The sequence below is a fragment of the Otolemur garnettii genome, unplaced genomic scaffold (genome assembly GCF_000181295.1).
Source record: "Otolemur garnettii isolate 467f Iridium unplaced genomic scaffold, OtoGar3 scaffold00115, whole genome shotgun sequence".
Taxonomy (NCBI): Eukaryota; Metazoa; Chordata; class Mammalia; order Primates; family Galagidae; genus Otolemur; species Otolemur garnettii.
Window position 1 is genome coordinate 4784350 of NW_003852510.1, and position 22893 is coordinate 4807242.

General features: G+C 37.1%; 1 protein-coding gene across 4 annotated transcripts in view; it reads right to left on the reverse strand.

Moving 5' to 3' along the window:
- The window catches only part of FUT8 (fucosyltransferase 8), a 287292-nt gene that overhangs the window by 54933 nt on the left and 209466 nt on the right, over positions 1-22893 (reverse strand). For all 4 annotated transcript variants that reach the window (XM_023517616.1, XM_023517617.1, XM_023517618.1 and 1 more), the window contains one exon: positions 10868-11105. In XM_023517616.1, coding sequence (XP_023373384.1) covers positions 10868-11105 — 238 coding nt within the window. The remainder of the gene's footprint in view (positions 1-10867; positions 11106-22893) is intronic.

Here is a 22893-nt window from a genome sequence, read left to right on the forward strand (position 1 = left end):
ATGGATAATATGTTTGTTGTGAATATTAAATGGGGTAACATATGCAAAGTTCTTAGCCAGTTTTACATAGTAAGGTGCACTAAGTATTAGCTATTACTATACATAAAATACCTAACTTGCAGCATTTGCCAATATCCTCTTACTGGATATTCTAAACTATATGGATCAAGAATTGCCAAAGGTACCAGTAGAAGCAGCTATTTAATCAATTTACTCCTCAACTCCTACACTTGATTTCAATGGACACAGCAAGATGGGTAGTGGCAGCAGAGAAAGAAAAATACTAGTGAATTTCTTCTTCTTTCTTTTAGTAATTCAAACTTTATTCACAAATAAGACTCCATAAAGTTAAAAGCAAGGGCAGCTCCAGTTTTTAAAAGAGAATATAAAAAGGCATCATGCCATTTTATTTTAAATTATAAATTAGTTTTTGAAAATATGTGAGTTTATTTATTTTTTTGAGACAGAATCTGACTATGTCGCCCTCAGTACTGTGATGTCACAGCTTACAGCAACCTCAAACTGTTGGGCTCAAGCGATTCTCTTGCCTCAGCCTCCCAAGTAGCTGGGACTACAGGTGCCCACTGCAATGCCCAGATATTTTTTTATTGTAGTTGTCATTGTTGTTTAGCAATCCTGGGCCAGGTTCAAACACTCCAGCTCCGGTGTATGTGGCGGGGACCCTAGCCACTGAGCTACAAGGGCTGAGCCAAAATAATACACGAGTTTTTAAATCTCATCCTGCTCCTAAAGTAGCACATTATACATCCTCAGTCCTATGCAGGCACAGTAGAGATTCCAAATTCCTTCTCAATAATGAGGTGAACATCTCAGTTTCTTCTCTTGCAATAAAGTCTATCACTTGATACACAAGGGAAAGTAGCATTCAGATTCTTGCAAGATTGCATTGCAGAAGCAACTTCCACGTCTTCATTTTTAACCTGTATTCTGTCCCTTGTTTCCTGATGGGTTACACTGCCAGTTTCCTTCTGTCTCTTTGAACTTCATTTAAAAAAGGTTGCTGGTTGGAATCTGGCACAGTGTCATCTAGTGCAGCTGACTGTCCGTAGTCTTCATGACATGGGAGGTTAGTGGGGGAACCACACCCACAACTTTGACACCATTCTCTGGGGTAACATAATTGGACACTGTGTCTGCACAGGACGCACCTCACAGGCATTTCAGTTACCATGATGGCATTGCTTGGAATGTACTTGATTTTAGTTCTAAACAGAACAGAATCCTATAAAGTGTTGAGTTATAATATCGCTAGGATGGTAGAAAAACTCATAGTACCCATCTGGCTCAATGTCAGTTACAGGGCAGACATCTCCTAAAAACACTTCATAAGCCTCTGCATAAAAATCATGAAATGTTGTTTAATCCTGACACAGATCCATAAATTGGTACATTGTACTTAAACCGCTGCCCAGTCTTCAGTGTAGGTCCATAAGAGGCAATGAAAGAGAAAGAGCCCCCTTAACCCCAGTAATGTCCACATTTTCCCAAACTGGAAAGCAAATCTCACTCAGTGGATTTATTCTTTTATCAACTGCTTTTTTTCATTGTGACTTAGAATCCCATTGAAGTGTTCTAGGCTAGTTAATTTCTAGTCATAACCTAGATACATTATATTATACTCTCCCAAAATAACAGCTTCAAATATAATACTCAATGCCTGAAACCAGGGAGAAGACTATCGTACTATGCTTTCAGTTGCTTACATAATCTTCACCGCTTTGGCGTTTTGTAGCTCCATCTATTCAACAAACAGGTGCCAGAGAGATGTTTACTCAAAGGCCCTCACTTAACATGTATTTCTAATATTCAGATCCTTAGAATTTGATAAATTGCATTTCTAGTGTTTAAATAACTTTTTCACTGAAAAACCTCTTTCTACTTTTAGGTAAAAGTTACTTGGAAATTAACACCTTGGGTATGTTTGGATTCCTAAGCATTCCACAACTCCTACAGAGAAGAGACCTCACAGGAGTCTATTTTTCTCTCTCTTAGCATTACCATGTATTAGAGCACTAATACAGCATAGTTTATTCCGAGTCCTCCCTCACCCCTAAACCATTACTGGAGAGCTAAAGGGACTAACTGAAGACTGCTTTATCAGGAAGGTTCTCTGATAGAGATCAGGGATGGCTTCAGCTAAGAAGGCAATCCTGTCCTGGACACTAAGGGAAACTGGTCAAGTTCCTTCACAGGAGCATACTTTGATGACTAATCAGTCTAAATCTAAATTTTACTGGGAACCTACATAAAACCCAAAAGAAGAGAATGATCCTCATGTAGGCTGGGAAATTGATAGCCAAAGCTGATTCTTCTTGGGAGGATGAACAAAGAGGAGGGTCATCTTGATCTTTACTTTGCTCCTCTATCATAATTTATCTTTTCTATTTTATTATGTTTCTGAATGAGTTTCACAAAAAGGTAGTAATTAGTTCAGAGTTTTATTAATGATGTTGGCTGTTAAAGTTTCTCAAAAGCCCTGCTGAAATCCCATGGCCCAATTATGCTATTATTGTTGTTTTACTTTGTTCTCCTAACTAAAGTGATAATAATAACATGTGGGTGATTTAGAATATGTAAACACCGTCAAATATATTATTACTTTGGATGCTCATAAAAACTCTGTAAGGTACACAGAACTTAAAGTAAAGTTAAGGGACACTACCTATAGCAGTGATTTCAACCAGTGTGCCCTAAGTGGATCTTAGGTGTGCTGCAAAAATTTTAAAGGATTAATTAAATTATTTTTTAAAGTTCAAAGCACAGTAAATATTTTCTTTTGTATTTTGTTTGTTTGCTTTTTTTTTGAATCAGAGTCTCATTCTGTCACCTGGGTAGAGTGCTGTGGCATCATAGCTCACAGCAACCTCAAACTCTTGGGTTTAAAAGATTCTGTTGTCTCAGCCTCCCAAGTATCTGAGACTACAGGTGCTCACCACCATGCAGAGCTAGTTTTTTCTATTTTTAGTAGAGATGGGGTCTTGTTCTTCCTCAGGCTGATCTTGAACTCCTGAGCTCAAGTAATCCACCCATCTTGGCTTCCAGAGTGCTGGGATTACAGGTGTGAGCCACGGTGCCTGGCAGTATATTCTTTTTTTTTTAATCTTTTTTTTGATCAACATAATTAAATGTGCCATGTAACTTAAACTATAGGTTCGAGTGCGCTGTAAGCAAAAAAGGTTGAAAAACATCAACCCACAGCAACATAGCTAATAACTTCTGACTCCAAATCAATGACATTGATCTGTTTTTATAGATGATGCCTTTATTCTTTAAAGTTTCTGCTGTGCTTCCAGTGAAGACTAAATCCTTCAGGCAGAAACAGTTCCTTTATCCCTGGTGACCCACAGGACTTTGTATCTATACTTCTCTTATGACCCTTAACACATCCTATCTTGTTTACATTTACAGATGTATGGGTTTTAACATACTCAATGTTAAGTTCCCAAAGGGCAGGGTCTAGGTCTCATTTATCTTTGTATCTTCCATAGCGTCTATTAACACTCAAATTTTACTGAATTACTAGTGCCCTTTCCCGTTTGTGTTAGTGATCCATTTATTTAAAAGAAATCTTAGGATTAAAAATCATTATAAATATAAATGTGCCCATTACTTATACCTATCTAGCAATTGTTAAAAGTTTGTCCTTTTTTAAAAGTGAAGTTGGTCGGCTCAGCACCTGTAGCTCAGTGTTTATGGGACTGGCCACATACACTGGGGCTGGTGGGTTCAAACCCAGCCCAGGCCTGCTAAACAACAATGACAACTACAACAACAAACAGTTGGGCATTGTGGAGGGCACCTGTAGTCCCAGCTACTTGGGAGGCTGAGGCAAGAGAATCGCTTAAGCTCAAGAGTTAGAGGTTGCTGTGAGTTTTGACGCAACATAGTAAGACTCTGTCTCAAAAAAATAAAAGAAAAAGTGAAGTTGATCATCAAAATTTTGAACAAGAATTATAATTAACTCAAGTACTGTATCTTTTGGAAAAATAACAATTTGATTTGTACTATCATTATTTGTGATTTCTTGCTTCCAAGGAATATATATAATCTACATTAAATTTAAAGGCTACTTATTTAGTAGATTAAACTTACACTGAATCAAAAGGCACACCTCTTTAGGAATAAGTGGAGGACTTTAATCTTTTTCAATATCGTCAAGAATATTTTTATTCTCTGTCTTTTGGGAACCAAAACAGAAGAAACAAGCCTGATTCCAAAGTACCACCCAGGGATGTTAAGGATTCGGTAATCTACTTTTGATCTGTTGCTAAAGACAATAAAAGTACATGAGGGGGAAAGGCAATCATTTAGATAGATACACACACATATATTTATTTATAATGTCACTCAATGCATAAATCACTGTAGAACTTTCTTACTGGGCAACATACTTTTGGAGGGAAAAAAATATGTATAAATCTACTACAGATCACAGATTATTATTATTTCCGATTCTAAGACATCAGACTATAATTTATATAAACCTGAGAAAAACAGATAAGGAAATTATGGATTCACATTATACTTAAAGCTCTGGGATATAAAACTAACCAAAAGGGATAGGGGTACTCCCAACTTTACCATTTCAATAATTGTCTTATTTATAGAATCGCTCTATATTTTTATATGCTCTACATGCTTTGAAAAAGTAAGACTTCATTACCAAAATACTACTTAAGGATTACAATCTTCCTTTAATATATTTTGATATCTGAATTGAAAGTCAAATGTGACTTGAGTCTCAAAACTCACATAAGTGTGTGTGAGGAAAACAAAACAATACAATATTTAAAAACAGAAGGAAGAGAAGAAAGGAAAAAGGAAAATCAAGAGACTACTGGCTCATACTAGAAAACAAATTTTTTTTTATTTATTACAATGTTTAACACATGATTTGTAATAATTCTGTCAAATCATTAAGGAATACACTTGTACCATAAAAGGTGTATCGGTATTTACAAAAACACTGATGATTTCTCAGACAGTAATCGAGGCTATGTGGCTTAGACATCCCACAGGAAATAAGAGCACCTGGATTCCATTTCTAGCTCTAACAATGTTGGATAGGTTTTAAATAGATTTTAGGGGATTTTTCAAAAACTTTTCCAATGAAACTGTTTCTGCTCCACAGTGATGTTGATGTTAATTACATATTGTTCCTTCCTAAATCACACTTCTGTCTCTAAACTCATTCTGCTAGTACATTGTCTAAAAAAGGGCAGAATATACTGCTAAGAACATTCATTCTTAGAAAAAGACTATGTTTTAAAAACAAAACCTATAATTTAATAAAAGTGCTTCACATGGCTTGAAGGGTAATGTTCTAAAATTTGGACAGGGATGTGGAGAGGTAAGTTTTATTTGCTTGTTTTTTGTTTTTGTTTTTCTGCAGTTTTTGGCTGAGGCTGGGCTTGAACCCGCCACCCCTGGTATACAGGGCCAGTGCCCTACTTCTTGAGCCACAGACGCTGCCCTGCTTGTTTTTATTTTTATTTATTTTTTTAATTACATTTAATGTGCTCTGGTCAAATGCTTGGCACTGTGTAAATAACACAGAAGACAGTGGCCCCACTGCCATATGAAGTCTCTTTCAAGATAAAATAAACAGCTAAAAAGCTCTGGTATAGAATGGTGCTGCTTAAATTTTTCTACCAAACTCTTCCCCAAAAGAGAGGAAGGTAAACTCATACTACTGAGAGAATTTAAAGCCTGGTCTAAATCAATGGGCTAAAGTTTGATGTTTTATCAAGTTTTTATTTTACACCATTACATACATATATTCCATTTTATTATTTGAAAATGATTTAGCTTACTTACCAGTAAGTAAAATTGAAATAGAAAATGTACCATCTTTATTCTGGCATTTTGCAAACTTTAGATTCACTTTTCCAAAGTTCACTTAAAACTCAATTTGAGAAGCACTTGTAGGATAAATATGGAAATAAACATTCATAATCTTGGATAAGAACATAGGTTCATTGTACTGTGGGCAAACTTCAGATCTCTTCAGATCCCCGTATTTCCTAATGATCCTAATGAGATATCTGAAATTTCTTTCTATCTCCTTAATTAGAAACTGAAAATAAAAGAAATGTTATAGTGAAAAGCAGTTTGAGTCTGAGACATAAATATATTCTAAAGAGTATTTTAAATTACTGAAACCAATATTTTTCTTTCCTTTATGGACCATGGTAGCAAAACAAAGAAATTATATAGAGATTAAATAAAAAATCCTCATGCATCTACAATGATAGTTGCTTAGGTCACTGATGCTCAAAGAAGTGGGGTAAGGGCAGAGAATCTTGACTACATAAACATATTAGAATATACCTTCTATCTCAGGTATAAAAATATTGAGAATGGCTGGAGGCTTAAGGTACCTTCAGAGAGACTAAGACTAGCCCAAATTTTATTATGACTAAGTGGTGGGTTTATTAAAAACACAGATATTCTACTATCTTGAAGTTACCCTCAGAAGTTATTTTTCTTCTCTGTATCTCTTCAAAATTTTCCATTTAACTTTGTAATTTTACAAGGGAAAAACTATATATATATATATAAAGCTTTTAATAAAGGCCTGATTTTCATCTCAGAGTAAAAGGGTAACTTTCCAGTTGTTGTAGGTTATAATCTGATAATATTGGGGAGGGGGGGGTGCCAAAAAATGCATACACATTTAAAGAGATCTTATTGGAAGTAAAATCAATCAATCCCCCAAAGTATACAAATTTGGTAAAATACATACGCAGACCATGTCTAGGAACACTGGACAGTACCTTCAATTCAACTTTGAAAAGTTAATACATACATAACATTTCTTAAAATATGTACACTTCTTTTTGCTCCTTCTGTATATTCTAGTAGCATTTTTGTGTTTTAAAATTTGAGAACAAAACATATACCATGGAAATATACTATATGTAGAAACCACTTTAATACTTTTCATGGCCCCTAATCATTCTCCCTTGTGATTACAGCCCTATAAAGGTGAACAGGGTAGTAGGTAATGAGTGTTGTGAGGTTTTTTTTTTAAAGCTAAACAGATGTTCAGAAGCTGAAGTTAAATGTCGAAGTTAAGAAAGCTAAAATCAACAGAACTGGGATCAGACTCACTGTTTTAGTATCTTTCCTTTCCCTCAAATCACCTCAACAGAGAAATCAACATTTTTTGCAGTCTAAGGGACCTAAAATAGTACACTCAGTCCCAATTTCACTAATCTAATCATCAAAGACTGAATTATTGCTGCAAAAAATACTAAACAGAAACATATCTATAGCCTATCTTAATAGCCATATTATACCTATATATCTTCAATCACTTATTGCTTAGCCAGGCATTGTGGCAGGTGCCTGTAGTCCCAGCTACTCAGGAGGCTGAGGCAAGAGAATCACTTAAGCCCTAGAGTTTGAGGTTGCTGAGAGCTGTGATGCCAGAGCACTCTATTGAGGGCGACAAAGTGAGACTCTGTTTCAAAAAAAAAGAAAATCACATTATTGCTTAATATTAGTTTATAAATTAATCTACCTAAGTTTAGTCATTATTAAGAATAAAGTGAATTAAAATAGATGATTCTAATAGACATCTTAGTAATTTTGTAAAGGTTAAAAATATTATTTTCACAGGTACAATTTAAAATATGATTCATTTGTGCTCTGCCTGCTATGATTTTCCGTCTGACTTGCGTGAGATATAGTTTAATAGTTCCTAGATAACACAAAGAGGCAGCTAAAAGCAATTTGAGTTCTTATAACTCAGCTCACTCTCTGAACCAAAAACAAAGAGCTTTGACCCTTGAATTAAAACCTATTGACTTTAGTGAGGACAAAATCCCAAAACCATCCAAATGGACACCCTCTAAGTGATACTTGTTTTCAAAATGAAACATTAACTAGTCTCTCAACATTCAGGCTTCACAATGAACTACCAATAGTTCCCACAATGACCATCATGATCTCTCACCTCTTTTTCCACATGTTGTGCCCACTGAGAGAAAATTCTTCTACCACATCCCTCCTGACTGACTCCTACTCACACTTTATGTCTCAGCTTAAAAATCACTCCTTCCAAAAGCCCAAATATGTGTTAGATATGTGCTGGAGGGTACTCTTAACTCACCAATACCACATCATCTCAACATATTTTAAGTGCTCATTCAGGTGTCTGCCTTTCCCCTAGACCAGCAGTTCTCAACCTGTGGGTTGCAACCCCTTTGGGGCTCGAACGACCCCTTCCCAGGGGTCACCTAAAACCATCACATACACCTCGTACACATACAGGTGTATGAAAATAATTTTATGGTTGGGGGTCACCACGACATGAGGAACTATATTAAAGGGTCCGTGGCATTAGGAAGGTTGAGAACCACTGCCCTAGATTATCTTCTTCATGTCATATGGCATGAGTGCCTGGCACATAGAAAGTGCTTTAACTGAATTACTTTTATTTTAAGGCTGCCTCCACATAAAACAGTAGGATGTCAAATAAAACTCTTTGATCAAAACCTTTTGAAATGAGGCAAAGAGAGAAGGTAACTATCCAGGTTAGATAAATAAATATAGCAAATGGTAATCTACCTAAACATGTACTTAATCCAGACACTTCATCTCTAGGACATCAAACGTCATCATAATTACAAATGCTATTTCTGAACAGTCATTATTTTCATTTATAAAGAAAGTTTTCCCATTAGATTTATCATACTAAATAATCCAGTACAATTTATTATGTATGTCTTAAGGCGGCAGGAAAAAGACAATAGAAGAAAAAATACAGTGAAAGTAATTTAACAGGCAATATGAATAATTTTTTTAATTTTTACAAGAGAAAAAACCTGAATTTAAATGGGGTTTTCTATTGGAAGCTATTCATCATATATAGCCTGAAAGTCAATATACTTTAAAGTTTAGACCATTAAACAGGGAGGCATCATCAAAGAAGTTTCAACTGAACTAAGCCTATGAAATTAAAAAAAGTTAGCCACAGTGAGCTTGGCAGAGTTGCCTTTCTTGGCTGACAAATTTAGTGTATTCCTAATCTCTATTCCTAATCTGCTGGCATCAGCTGTGAACTACAGAACCAGATCAGTGGAACACGTAACCTTAAAACTAAAGCTCTGCTAGGTTCTAGATTAAGAGGTCACTTCAAAATATGAAGTAACAAAGTAAAAAGAAATATGCCGATACAGAAAAGAAGGCTTCTATGGGAGATAATAATCACATTACCAAATAATACTTTTAATTCATACAGGACCTCTTACAGAACAACCTATTTTACAGTAACTAATCAATTAAGTTTCATGACACTTCTATAAAGTCAGGTATTACCTAATTTTTTCCAAAGGAGGCAAAAGAAATGAAGGATCTAAAGTTATTCATTTTGTTAAGGACATAGCTATTTCATATTTAGCATTGTAAATTGTGGGGGAAAGGTGCTTAGCCACAAGACAAATGACATTAACTGAAATGCCTCAGCTTTTTGAAAAATGTTTGACTTCTCATAAGATATAAATGCAGATATTGTCTTGCGTGGCATTTATCCTAATCACTTAATTCAGTATCTGTCACACTACAGGCACTCATTATGTATAAATAAAGGCTACTGAAATTACTAGAGCTCATATATCAAGTGCTGTGTTAGGGGTACTACATATTTTATTTCACTTAATCCTACCAAGAATTCAATGACATATGGAAGTTACTACTCCTCATTGAACTAATAAGGCCTGGGTTAAGTAACTTAGCCATGATTACAAAATGATAAAGCCAGGCTTTTTTTAAAAGGTAGCCCCCTGCTTGGCACCCGTAGCACAGTGGTACCATGCCAGCCACATACACAGAGGCTGGCGGATGGGAACCTGGCCCAGGCCAGCTAAAACAATAATGACAACTGTAACAAAAAACAGCTGGGCATTGTGGTGGGTGCCTATAGTCCCAGCTACTTGAGAGGCTGAAGCAAGAGAATTACTTAAGCCCAAGAATTTGAGGTTGCTGTGAGCTATGACGCCATAGCACTCTGCCTAGGGTGACACAGTGAGACTCTGGCTCAAAAAATAAAGAAATAAAAGGTAGCCCCAACTTTAGATCTTGTTTAAAGATCATGATTATAGAAAGATGTGAACTAGACTAGCAGTAAAAAACTATCTATAGTCTAGTCCCTCTGTCACCACCTCCTTAGACAGAAGGCAAATTTCCTACTGATCTACTGCCGTATAATGCCTAGCATAGTACTTTGGTTACACTACTTTTCATCAAACGTTTCGTGAACAAAATTAAAATCACATAAACATATTAGGCTTCACTGTTCTCAAATGTAAAATGGAGATAAAGTTACTAGCAAAGTCTACCGTTGGTGGTACTCAAAGCATGGTCTCTAAATGTGAACATTTTGTCAGAAATACAAATTCTCAGGCTCCACCCCAGTCCTTCTGACTTAGAAACTGGTGCTTTACCAAGCCTTTCACGTGATACTCATGTATGCTAATGTTTGAGAACCATTAGTCTACTTTCATATGATAATTAGGAGGATCAAATGAGCTCAAAATAGTGTGAAAGCACCCTAAAAAGTAGAAGGTATATCATTATTATTAAGAAAAGATTAAATTATGCTCCTTAAAAAAAAAAGCACAGTGATTGTTCTAAATCTAGATATGAATATCAGAAATGAAATAGATCATAAAACATTTTTAAATAAAATATTGTTCTTCTAGATTTTATCTGGATAATGTATAGCAATAATGGATTCAAAGGAAGAGATGACTATGATCCCTAAAATTGTACCTGGATATCTAATAATTTGGTCATGCAGTGGTTCAATCCAGACATCTGACATGCTGCATAGGCTCCTTACCTGACCAGTGTCCAGTGGAGATGCCAGATCTATCTGTGCATGTCTCACTTACAGGTCTAAACACAGTCTCCCATCCACCAGTGGCATAGCGCCAATTTTGAGATTCCAAGATGAGTGTTCGCTGCGTGCCATATGCAATCATGAAGCAATAGACCACATGATGGAGCTGACAGCCATAGCCACAGCCTTTGTTGATATTACACACCAGTTTCTTGGCTTTGCTGCAGTCCTTGGGATTCTATCAGGGAAAAAGAGAAACAAAGTGAAGGTAAACTATACAGACAGGATAACTCCTCTTTAAAGTATCAAAAGTCACATAGTAGATGAAGACTAAGCCAATAGATTCTTATTAAGCAAAGAATATGCTTTAAGGATTGGATAGCAAAAAAATCCACAGAAAATTTTAAGCACACATGTAGGAGCTGGCAGTGAAAAAGAAGAGTTACCTCAAAATATCACTAGACAAATGCAAAATTAAGCAGTTAAACTAAAAAACCTTTCATCTTATAACTTAGAACATACAAATATAATTATCTCTGAACTCAAAGTTACATAGTTGAGATCTTTATGAAAGAAATAGAACAGATGCTTTATTCCAGCAGCACTTCAGCATTCTGAGCTCCCGTGATGGAGGCTCAAAATACCTTAAACAAAAAATTATAGTTTATCTATAATCCCATTGTTCTCCAAAGTTCGCCACGTTACAAACCAAAATCTATGTTTTCTTTCTTTTCTTTTCTTTTTTTGAGACAGAGTCTCAAGCCTGTTACTTTGGGTAGAATACCGTGGTGTCGCAGCTCACAACCTTTAACTCTTAGGCTTAAGCAATTCTCTCCCAAGTAGCTGGGACTGCAAGCACCCACCACAATGCCCAGCTATTTTTGTTGTTGTTGTTGTTGCAGTTGTCACTGTTGTTTTAGCAGGCCTGGGCTAGGTTCAAGTATGTGGCCAGCGCCCTACCCACTGAGCTATGGACGCTGCCCCCAAATCTACATTACTAGGTTGGTATATGTGGCCAGTGCCCTACCCACTGACCTATGGGCACAACCCCCAAACCTACATTTTCATTATAAAATAAAAACCATTGAGTAAAGGGATATCTGAGTTCAACAATTACAAAATACCAAGTATAGAACTTTTTTCCTAACTACCCTTGATGACAGCTACCAGCATGTTTTATACTGGCTGTCTTAAAAATATGTTATGCCTATTTTTAATCTAATAATCCATGTTTCTTAATGTATACTTTACCATAGACAACGAATGGTTAACTAATAAGAGAACTCCCTTTTTTTCTAGCCCAAAGTTTCACTTCTGCTCTAATTTATATAAGCCATTATTAAATATCCCTAGGCATCTTAGTTCTTCACATAACAGTATGTTTTGACATGGACTCTTCAGTCTGATCAGTTTTCTAAGCTGTTTTGTCTGCAAGGCAAGAGAGAGGATGGACACCTTTAAAAACAGACTCTTAGACCAGGCACGGTGGCTCATGCCTGTAATCCTAGCACTCTGGGAGGCTGAGGCGGGTGGACTGCCTGAGCTCATAGGCTCGAGAACCAGCCTGAACCAGAAAGAGACCTTGTCTCTAAAAATAGCTGGGTGGTATGGCAGGCAGACCTATAGTCCCACCTACTCAGGAGGCTGAGGCAAGAGACTCACTTGAGCCCAAGAGTTTGAGGTTGCTGTGAGTGCCACAGCACTCTACCAAGGGTAACAAAGTGAGACTCTGTCTCAAAAAATAAAAAAATAAAATAAACTCTAGACTCTATAGACTCTGTAGACTCTAATATCCTACATAGTTTGAGAGGCAAAGTAACCAGTTCTCAATTTATATAAACCTTGATTGAATAAAGTAGTCACCAAACCCCAAATCTAAAATCATGTTCCAGGGATATTTTATATCCTATCAGGTAGAGTCCTAGAAACAAAAGCTAAGACAATGAGGCTATAAAATGATTCCAAGGGAAAAGCTAAGAAGGAAAAATACAAAATCACTTCACTCAGAAGAGGTACTCTGCATGTTCAGATCTGTCATAGCAAGCTGGTCTTTCTTTTATATGAAAGCAGATACCATCAAGAATTGTAGTAAGAGTTAGCTTTTATGAATTGGAGAGAGTCCTGAAAAATTTAGCAAGATTTGGTCAATATTGCTTCCATAATCAAGTACTAGAGTTGCTGATTCCTTGACACTATAAAGTCACAGCAGACTCCTAAAGCAATAAGCATGCTCACCCACAAAAGACTTGACAGGAACAAAGTAGTGTGATGTCACGCAGGAATGGGAGATCTACATCATTTAATTTCTGTACAATATCATACAAGGATCCTGGGAATAAATTATATTCTCAAACTGAGCCAAAGCTTTATTATTGACTCAGTTTATCAAGAGAGCAGATAAGTGACATTGACATTTGTCAGATTTTTCATGATTTGTGAGAAATACAGTACTTGATCATATTTAAAATTCATATGAATGAAAATGTCCTTCATATATTTTTCAAGAAACCTTTTCTTCTAGAACAGTTTTTAGATATACTGAATTATTACAAAGATAGTACAGAGAGTTTTGATAAACCTGACATCTAGTACATCTTACATGAGTCTTTATATTTTTTAAGGAAAAGAAAAAAGTGAGGGAATATAATAATTAAAACATTTGACCTTTAGTTTAGAAGCTATAGAGCTATAGATTTTTATTTACAGAAGTCTCATATCTACATTTAAGAAAAACATATCGGGGCTCGGCGCCTATAGCTCAACCGGCTAAGGCGCCAGCCATGTACACCTAAGGTGGCAGGTTCGAATCCCCAGCCCGGACCCGCCAAACAACAATGACGGCTGCAACCAAAAAATAGCCGGGTGTTGTGGTGGGCGCCTGTGGTCCCAGCTACTTGGGAGGCTGAGACAGGAGACTCGCTTGAGCCCAGGAGTTGGAGGTTGCTGTGAGCTGTGATGCTACAGCACTCTAGCTGGGGGACAACTTGAGGCTCTGTCTCAAAAAAAAAAAAAAAAAAGAAAGAAAGAAAAGCATATCTACTGTGTTTTAAGAAAAGAGTTTAATTAGAACCTAATGCTTTGAGCACCAGAGCTGAGAAATAACAGAAAGGAAAATGGAAATTTATAAAGACGATTTAGTTCATGAGGCAAAATGTGCCTCAAATTGAGCTGAAGAAACAACACATTAATTCTTCCTGTATGTCATAGGTAACATAAAGGAGGGCAATCCAGTATGTCTGGTCCAGAGATGAGAAAAGTCTATACATATAAGGTAATCAGTGGAAGATTCCAAGGGAAAGACATAAGAGAAAATGAACGGTTGTTTGGAATGACAGTAAAGAAAACACTGAAAAAGCTCAGCGCCATTGCTCAATTTTTTGCTAACATACTATTTAAAAATCTGGAAAATTCAAAAGATCTTATTTATAAAAGTTGCAGAAAAAAGCTGAAGTGAGAAATAGGACAGGTATTTGTATTCATTCCTAACACAAGATTAGGGCCCACCAGAACAAATATCTAGACAAAGTAAGTAGAAATAATATTTCTAAGGTAAACGGAGAGGATTTTTTTTTTAAGGCAACAACTCAGAGATGGACAGGGATTTATTCTGATGATAAGGAACCTTACCAGAAATCCCTTACCTGAGCTAAATCTTTGTTATCCATCACTGTTAGCAACAAATACAAAGAGATTTACAGGAGTCTATAAAATAGAACCAGAACCACCGTTTTGTAATTTTTAATTTCTTACCAAAATTCTTACCGAGTCAATCAAAAGGAGAAGTGAGTGAGACTCTTTCCCAGGAGAAATACGGAGGCATTACCACTGATCCTGGTTATACCACCCAGGTGATGTCTACAAAAGGCTTGAAAGTGTGTAAGACATACCCAGGAGCAAGAATATATAGTAGGGTCTCATCACAAAAAGAAGCTTTACTTTAATTACACTAATACTTTAACAGGTATCTATTCTGATGATAAAATCTGTTTTTTAATTCCTTTTAGTGTGCCTAATGGAATCTCTCCTATATATCTTCTACCTCCCTTCCCTTTTATGGCATTCCCTCCCCGGCCCCCTCTCCAACCTCACATGAAACAATCCAGATTGAAAATGCCCCAAAAGTGCCCTGGGAAAGTGTCTCATTCACTTCTCCTTTCTATTGACATGGCTATCACTAAGTACAGGTAAACTTATGTTCATTCAAGAAACAATTATTAAGTACCTAATATATTCAGTGGAACTTAGGAGAATATATAATGGAATAAGAAATCACATGAACAGGTTTGGTGCCCGTAGCTCAGTGAGTAGGGCACTGGCCACATACACCAAGGCTGGTGGGTTCAAGCCCGGCCCAGGCCTGCTAAACAGCAATGACAACGGCAACCAAAAACTAGCCAGGCGTTGTGGCAGGCACCTATAGTCCCAGCTACTTGGGAGGCTGAGGCAAGAGAATCGCTTAAGCCCAAGAGCTTGAGGTTGCTGTGAGCTGTGATGCCGTGGCATTCTACTGAGGGCAACATAGTGAGGCTCAGCCTCAAAAAAAAAAAAAAAAAGAAATCCCATGAACAAATAACTGCAGTAGTTATCTGTGTATATGGTATAGTAGTTATTTGTGTAGGAGAGCTAAAAATAAAACTGCATTTAAGCTAATCCATGAAAGACATAAACCTTGTAATTACAAAATGATAAATATAATCTTTTATATTATTCAATGGGAAGTCCATATTGTAAAGAACATTAGTGAAGAAAAAAGTTAAACTATAAACTCCACTAATTATGAGATGTTTTTGTATATGAGGTCTTCTTAAAAGTCAGAATCATCAATAGGCAGATATATTCTGGCTTCTTACAGTAATGATAATTATTTAAATTTCAGAAATAAAAAGTAAATTTGCTAAAATTACTTGAGATAACATGCTCTAATAACAAAGCTTTGCATGGAGGTTTAAGACATGATTTTTTTGTTCCAAGGAAGGTTCCAAGATTGTGTGATTTGGCTTTAATTTATTAACTTAAAATTGAAACAAAAATACATCTCTACAAAACCTCTTCTTGCTCAGAGATACTATGAGGCTAAATGAGGTGGTGTATTCTCAAAATTAATTTGAACATGCTTCTCATTTATCATCATCATCTCATCATTATCATCATCTCAAGAGACTTATTTCACACTAAATAAACGTAATAAATGTATTTCCTTTTTGCATTAAGTATTGTAAGGTATTCCAATCATAGGCCCTTATATACTAACAATGTTATGTAACAGTTTTATAGTTATAATTAATTAGTAAAGCTGCCACCATAATTCATATAAAGCAAGAAATAAGAATTTAAAATATAATGGGATTCTTCTGTAGTCAATTCATTTTTTCTTTTCGTCAATTATTTTTTCCCACCATCTGAGGCACTTCTTCTGACAATGTTAATATCCAGTAATGACCCTGTCCCCACAGAACTGCCCTATAAATCAACATTGGGAACTATACTTGAATCAATATGCCTCAGGAAGCAGCAGTTCTTAGAAACAGATGATTACTAACTCATTAAGGGCACCATCATGATGCTGAAATATTTTAGTTTCTTTTACTTTGGTTGAAATATAAAAATAGTTACTGTTAGACATATTTTGAATTAAAATTCTGTGTTAATTCCTACTTTGCTAAAAAGAAAAATTTTGAATCAACTAGTAAACCACAGGCATATTATATCAGCTAGGGCCAGGCATCCTCAAACTACTGCCCACAGGCCACATGCAGCCCACCTAGGACATTTATCTGGCCCGCCTGGTATTTTTGCTGCCACTGCCTGTCCTGCTTAAGCAGCCGACTTGTGCCGGGGCCCGCAGTCCGGCCCTCCAATGGTCTGAGGGACAGTGAACTGGCCCCCTGTTTAAAAAGTCTGAGGACCCCTGAGCTAGGCAGTATTATATTAGGCATTATTAGTAGGATTCAGAGATTTTCATTGTTTATACTTGGTGAATTAATAGTAATTGTGTATTATGTCATCTTATAAAATAGCACTGATTTTGTGGTTTATAAATTAAATCACAGATTTTGCTCTATTTAGATTTTTCCCTTCATACAAATAATAGCCTCTTTAGAGCGCAAATTATCCAGCCACAAGGTAATTTCCCTCACCTGCCCAGAATTAATACTAACCAAAAACATTGCAGAAAAAGGGTAAATTAGCAAATGAAAACATTTAGTCAATACATATAAACTGGACATGATTATCCCCAGCCATCTCTTGCAAAGAGTAAATGCCCAATAACTATTTGTTCAACTGAATTACATCTACAGAGAGAAAGGGAATGTCAAGTCCATAGTCACAAAAATAAAAATTGGTGGCAAACCAGAATTTAGAATTTGGGTCTCTCAATGCATTGTCCAGTCCCTCATCTGTTCCCCCACGATGGCTTCTATACAAGATGGAGCAAGAAGAGCAGGTTCAGCAGGGCAAAGTGGCACACACTTCTAATCCTAGCACTTTGGGAGACTAAGGATTGCTTGAGGCCAGGAGTTAGACAACTGCCTGAACAAGAAGGAAACCCATCTCTACAAAACATAGAAAAATTGGGTGGCCCCTGTGGCTCAGGGGGTAGGGTGCCAGCCCCATATACTGAGAGTGGCAGGTTCAAACCTGGCCCTGGCCAAACTGCAACAAAAAATAGCTGGGTGTTGTGGCAGGCTCCTGTAGTCCCAGCTACTTGGGAGGCCGAGGCAAGAGAATCGCCTAAGCCCAGGAGTTGGGGGTTGCTGTGAGCTGTGTGACCCCATGGCACTCTACTGAGGGCAATGAAGTGAGATTCTGTCTCTACAAAAAAAAAAATAGAAAAATTATCCACATGTGGTTGCTTGTCCCTGTAGTCCCAGCTACTGGGGAAGCTAAGACAAGAAGACCACTTGAGCCCAGGAGTTTGAGGCTACAGTGAGTTATAATGACATAACTGTGATCTGGCCCCTGTGATAGAGAGACTTTGTCTCAAAAAAAAAAAAAGTAGGCTCAAAATACACGTCTGGCTATTCTTAAAAATTAAGGGTTAGGAATTAGAACCACAGGGAGTCCTTCTAGATCCTTTGTAAGTAATAACTTCCATAGAACGGACTTCCTATTTCTATTGAAAAAAGCTAAGTAAAGGTGGGGCATGGTGGCTCATGCCTGTGATCCCAGCACTTGGGAGGTTGAGGTGGGTGGATTGCCTGAGCTCTGAGGTTTGAGACCAGCCTGAGCAAGAGCATGACACCATTTCTAAAAGTAGCCGGGCAGGCCAGGCACGGTGGCTCATGCCTGTGATCCTAGCACTCTGGAAGGCTAAGGCAGGTGGATTGCTTGAACTCATGAGTTGGAGACCAGCCTGAGCAAAAGTGAGACACAGTATCTACTAAAAATAGAAAATCTGAGGCAGGGCGGCACCCATTGCTCAGTGAGTAAGGCACCAGCCACATACACTGAGGCTGGCAGGTTCAAACCTGGCTGGGGCCAGCTAAAACAACAATGACAACTGCAACAACAACAACAAAATAGCCAGGCGTTGTGGCGGGTGCCTTATAGTCCCAGCTACTTGGGAGGCTGAGACAAGAGAATGGCTTAAGCCCAAGAGTTTGAGGCTGCTGTGAGCTGTGAAGCCACAGCGCTCTGCCCAGGGTGACAGCTTGAGACTCAGTTTCAAAAAAAAAAGAAAGAAAGAAAGAAAAAAGAAAATCTGAGGTAAGAGGATTGCTTGAACCCAAGAGTTTGAGGTTGCTGGAAGGGTGACCAAGGAGACTGTCTCAAAATACATAAACAAATAAAATAAAATAAAAAGGGGAGGTTACTCAGGACAGATGGGTTACATTTTATTGTGCACTCTGTCTGCTCTAATCACCAAACTAAACAGTTTTTGTTTGTTTAAAAAGACTTGCACGGTCCAGTGTGGGGTTGGTAATACAGAAAGCATTCATTAACAGTATGGTGAAACGCTGTTTTGCTGGCACTTCTGCAAAGTGCCATTATTTTGTGTAGTATTGGCATTTGTCTATTCATGGGCTTTAAAATCAAACCATCATTCCTTCTGAAGTTTCAAGATAAAAGAAAAAAAAGATTAAGCCAGATGTCAAATCTGGTTACCTGTTCTTCAGGATAAGATTTTGTCTCATTTCTCCATGCAGCTCATGTATACTGAGAATACACTGCTAGCTGAACTTCAATTTCTTGGAATCCTCAGTTGTTGTTGTTGTTGTTATCATTTGAGACAGAATCTCACTCTGTTGTGCCAGGCTAGAGTGCCATGGCATCATCATAGCTCACAGCAACCTCAAACTCCTGGGCTCAAGTGATCCTCTTGCCTCAGTCTCTCAAGTAGACTACAGGTGTTTACCATCATACCCAGCTATTTTTTCTATATTTAGCAGAGACAGGGTCTCACTCTTGATCAGGCTTATCTCAAGGGATACACCTGCCTTGGCCTTCCACAGTGCTAGTGAGCCACTGCGCCTAGCCTAGTTATTATTTTTTTAATGAAAAACTCAAGACTATTCTTCTCAAACTTCCCCAGTCAAATTATTTAGAAATAATTTAAGACCCACAGTAAATTCAAACATAGTACCGAGAGTCTGGGTGCAGTGGCTCATGCCTGTAATCCTAGCAATCTGGGAGGCTGAGGCAGGTGGACTGCCTGAGCTCAGCAGTTCGAGACTAGCCTGAGCAAGAGCAAGACCCTGTCTCTAAAAACAAGCCAGGCATTGTGGCAGGCACCTGTTGTCCCAGCTACTTGGGAGGCTCAGGCAAGAGAATCACTTGAGCCCAGGAGTTTGAGGTTGCTGTGAGCTCTGATGCCATGGCACTCTACCTAAGGGGACAAAGTGAGACCCTGCCTCAAAAAAAAAAAAAGTACAGAGAGTTACTGTTGTTACCATTACCTTCCAAAAAGCTTTCCCCAATGAGAACATATTACTTAACCACTGTATATTATTAAAATCAAGACACTGACATTACACAATACTATTAACTATGGACATGCACTGACTTTCTACTATATATCACTTCATGCAACCACCACCATAATCAGGATACAAGCTATTATTTGGAAGAGATTATGTAGAATTTGGTGTTATTTTTTACATGTTTGGTAGATGTATTTATTTTCTACTGGTATGTAATCAATCAGTACAAATGTAACAGCTTAAAACAACATACATTTATTAATCTCAGTTTCTGTAGGTCAGGAGTCTGGAAACAGCTTATTTGAGCCCTCTGCTTTACGGTATCACAAGGCTATAACCAAGACTTTGGCTATGCTGCATTCTCATCTGAAGCTGGGGAAAATCACTTATATACTCAAGCACGAAAAAAACTCACACTGGAAAAAAAAATCCCTCTAGGCACTGCTTTATTTATATCCTATAGATTTTGATGTACTCCAGTTTCATTTTTATAAAGAGGCAGTCCTGGGTTATGAATGAGGTAGGTTCTGTGGGTTTGTTCTTAAGTTGAATTTGTATGTCAGTTAGAACAGGTACATTACTTGTAATAACCTCCAATTGTAAACACAAATCATAGTCAGATGTTTGTTTAACTCAGGAACTGCCTGTACTTCTTCATGGACTGTTTAGAAATGAGTTAATTTCCAAATGTTTGGAGATTTTCTTTTTTTAAATTAAATGTTAGCTGTGTACATTAATGCAATCATGGGGTACAGTGTGATGTTTTCTTTTTTTTTTTTTTTTTTTTTTTGAGACGGAGCCTCAAGCTATCCCCCTGGGTAGAGTGCCATGGCATCACGCTCACAGCAACCTCCAACTCCTGGGCTCAAGCGAGTCTCCTGCCTCCGCCTCCCAAGCAGCTGGGACTACAGGCGCCCGCCACAACGCCTGGCCATTTTTTGGTTGCAGCCGTCATTGTTGTTTGGCGGGCTGGGCCTGGATTTGAACCTGCCACCTTAGGTGTATGTGGCTGGCGCCTCAGCCGCTTGAGCCACAGGCGCCGAGCCGATGTTTTCATATATAATTTGAAATATTTTCATCAAACTTGTTAACATAGCCTTTATGTCATTTTCTTAGTTATTGTGTTAAGACATTTATGTTTGGAGATGTTCTTGCTGTCTTGATTTTATAATAGTTTGATTTCTTTATGGTCAGAGAACACATTTTATATGATTTCTTTCTTTCTTTCTTTCTTTCTTTTTTTGTAAAGAAATAGGGTCACACTCTGTAGACTATCATAGACCACTGTAACCTTGAACTCCTGGGCTCAAATGATCCTCCCCCCTCAGTATTCTAAACAACTAGGACTACAGGTACTTGTTAAGACGTTTATGTTTGGAGATGTTCTTGCTCTCTTGATTTTATAACAGTTTGATTTTCTTTATGGTCAGAGAACACATTTTATATGATTTCTTTCTTTCTTTCTTTCTTTCTTTCTTTCTTTTCTTTTTTTAAAGAAATAGGGTCACACTCTGTAGACTATCATAGACCACTGTAACCTTGAACTCCTGGGCTCAAATGATCCTCCCCCCTCAGTCTTCTAAACAACTAGGACTACAGGTACTTACCACCATGCTCAGCAAATTTAATTTTTTCTTTTTTTGCAGAGATGGGAGTGTTTCACCATGTTGCCCAGGCTGGTCTAGAACTGCTGGCCTCAAACAATCCTCCCACTGGCGGTCTGTCAAAATGCTGGGGTTATAGACATGAGCCAGTGCGCCCAGCTTAATTTCAGTTCTTCTATGGTTTTAGGGTTTGCTCTATTACCCAGGATATGGTATATCTTAGTGAATGTTCTATGTGTACTTGTTAAGAACATATATTCTGCTGCTGTTTGGTGAAGTGTACCATAACTAACAATTAGTTCCCATTAATTGATAGTACTGTTCTTCTATATCTTTGCTCATTTTCTGTCTAGTGGTTTTATTACTGAAATACAGCTGTTAAAGTCTCCAACTATATTTATCTAGTCTCCATTCAGTTGTCAGTTTTTGCTTTGTGTATTTTGAAGCTCTGTTGCTAAGTACGCATTTAGAATTTTATCTTCTTAGTGAGTTGATCATTTTATTATTGTTATGCTCTCTTTAGTCTATGGTAGTTTTCCCCATCCTAAAGTCTATTTTGTCGGAGATTAACATAGTCACCCACTTTTCTTTTGATTATTGTTTGCATGGTTTATCTTTCTAACATCTTACTTTTATCTACCTATAACACTTATGTGTGAAGTGAATTTCTTGGAAAGAGTTTGGTCATTTAAAAAAAAACCTATTCTGCCTATTTCTATCCCATATAATTTTTTTTTCTCTATTTTAACTGATATGTTTTGTCCTGTACTTTTTTCCTTTTTCTTTTAACTGTTATGTTCAGATCATTTATATTTACATTTAATGCAATTATTGACTTGATTTTGTTTTTCTACTTGTTCCCTATTTTTTGTTTGTTTTCCCTTTCCTATGTATAATTATTCAATTCTGATTTGCTTTTAGCAACTCTTTGTAGAACAGTGGTTCTCAACCTTCCAAATGCCACAGCCCTTTAATACAGTTCCTGTGGGTTGCAACCCACTGGTTGAGAACCGCTGTAAGAGTATTTTTAATATTTGCTCTAGGAATCATAATATATATACAATTGTTATTACAGTCTACTCATATCAACATTTTACCATTTCAAGTGGAATGTAGAAACCTTACTACCTTTTAGTTCCCTTTACATCCCTACCATTTATAAGTGTTCTCCTAAAATACCTTTATGATAGAGTTCTCTTAAAAATTACCTTAGAAATTTTCCTTTCACCAAACATATTAAAAACTCATGAGAAGTATAGTCAGTTCTCTACATCTACTCTTTCATTTGTACTTTATCCTGATGTTTCAATTTTTCATCATTTTCTTTCTGCCTAAAGAACTTCCTTTTTCAAAGCGTATCTACTGGTGATGAATTCTTAGTTTCCCTTCCTCTGCAAATGTCTTTATTTCCCATCATTATACTTTCCCTGGATAAAAAATTCTAGGTTAACAGTTCTTTTCTTTCAGCACTTTAAATGTTTTGCTATTTATCTTGGCCTCC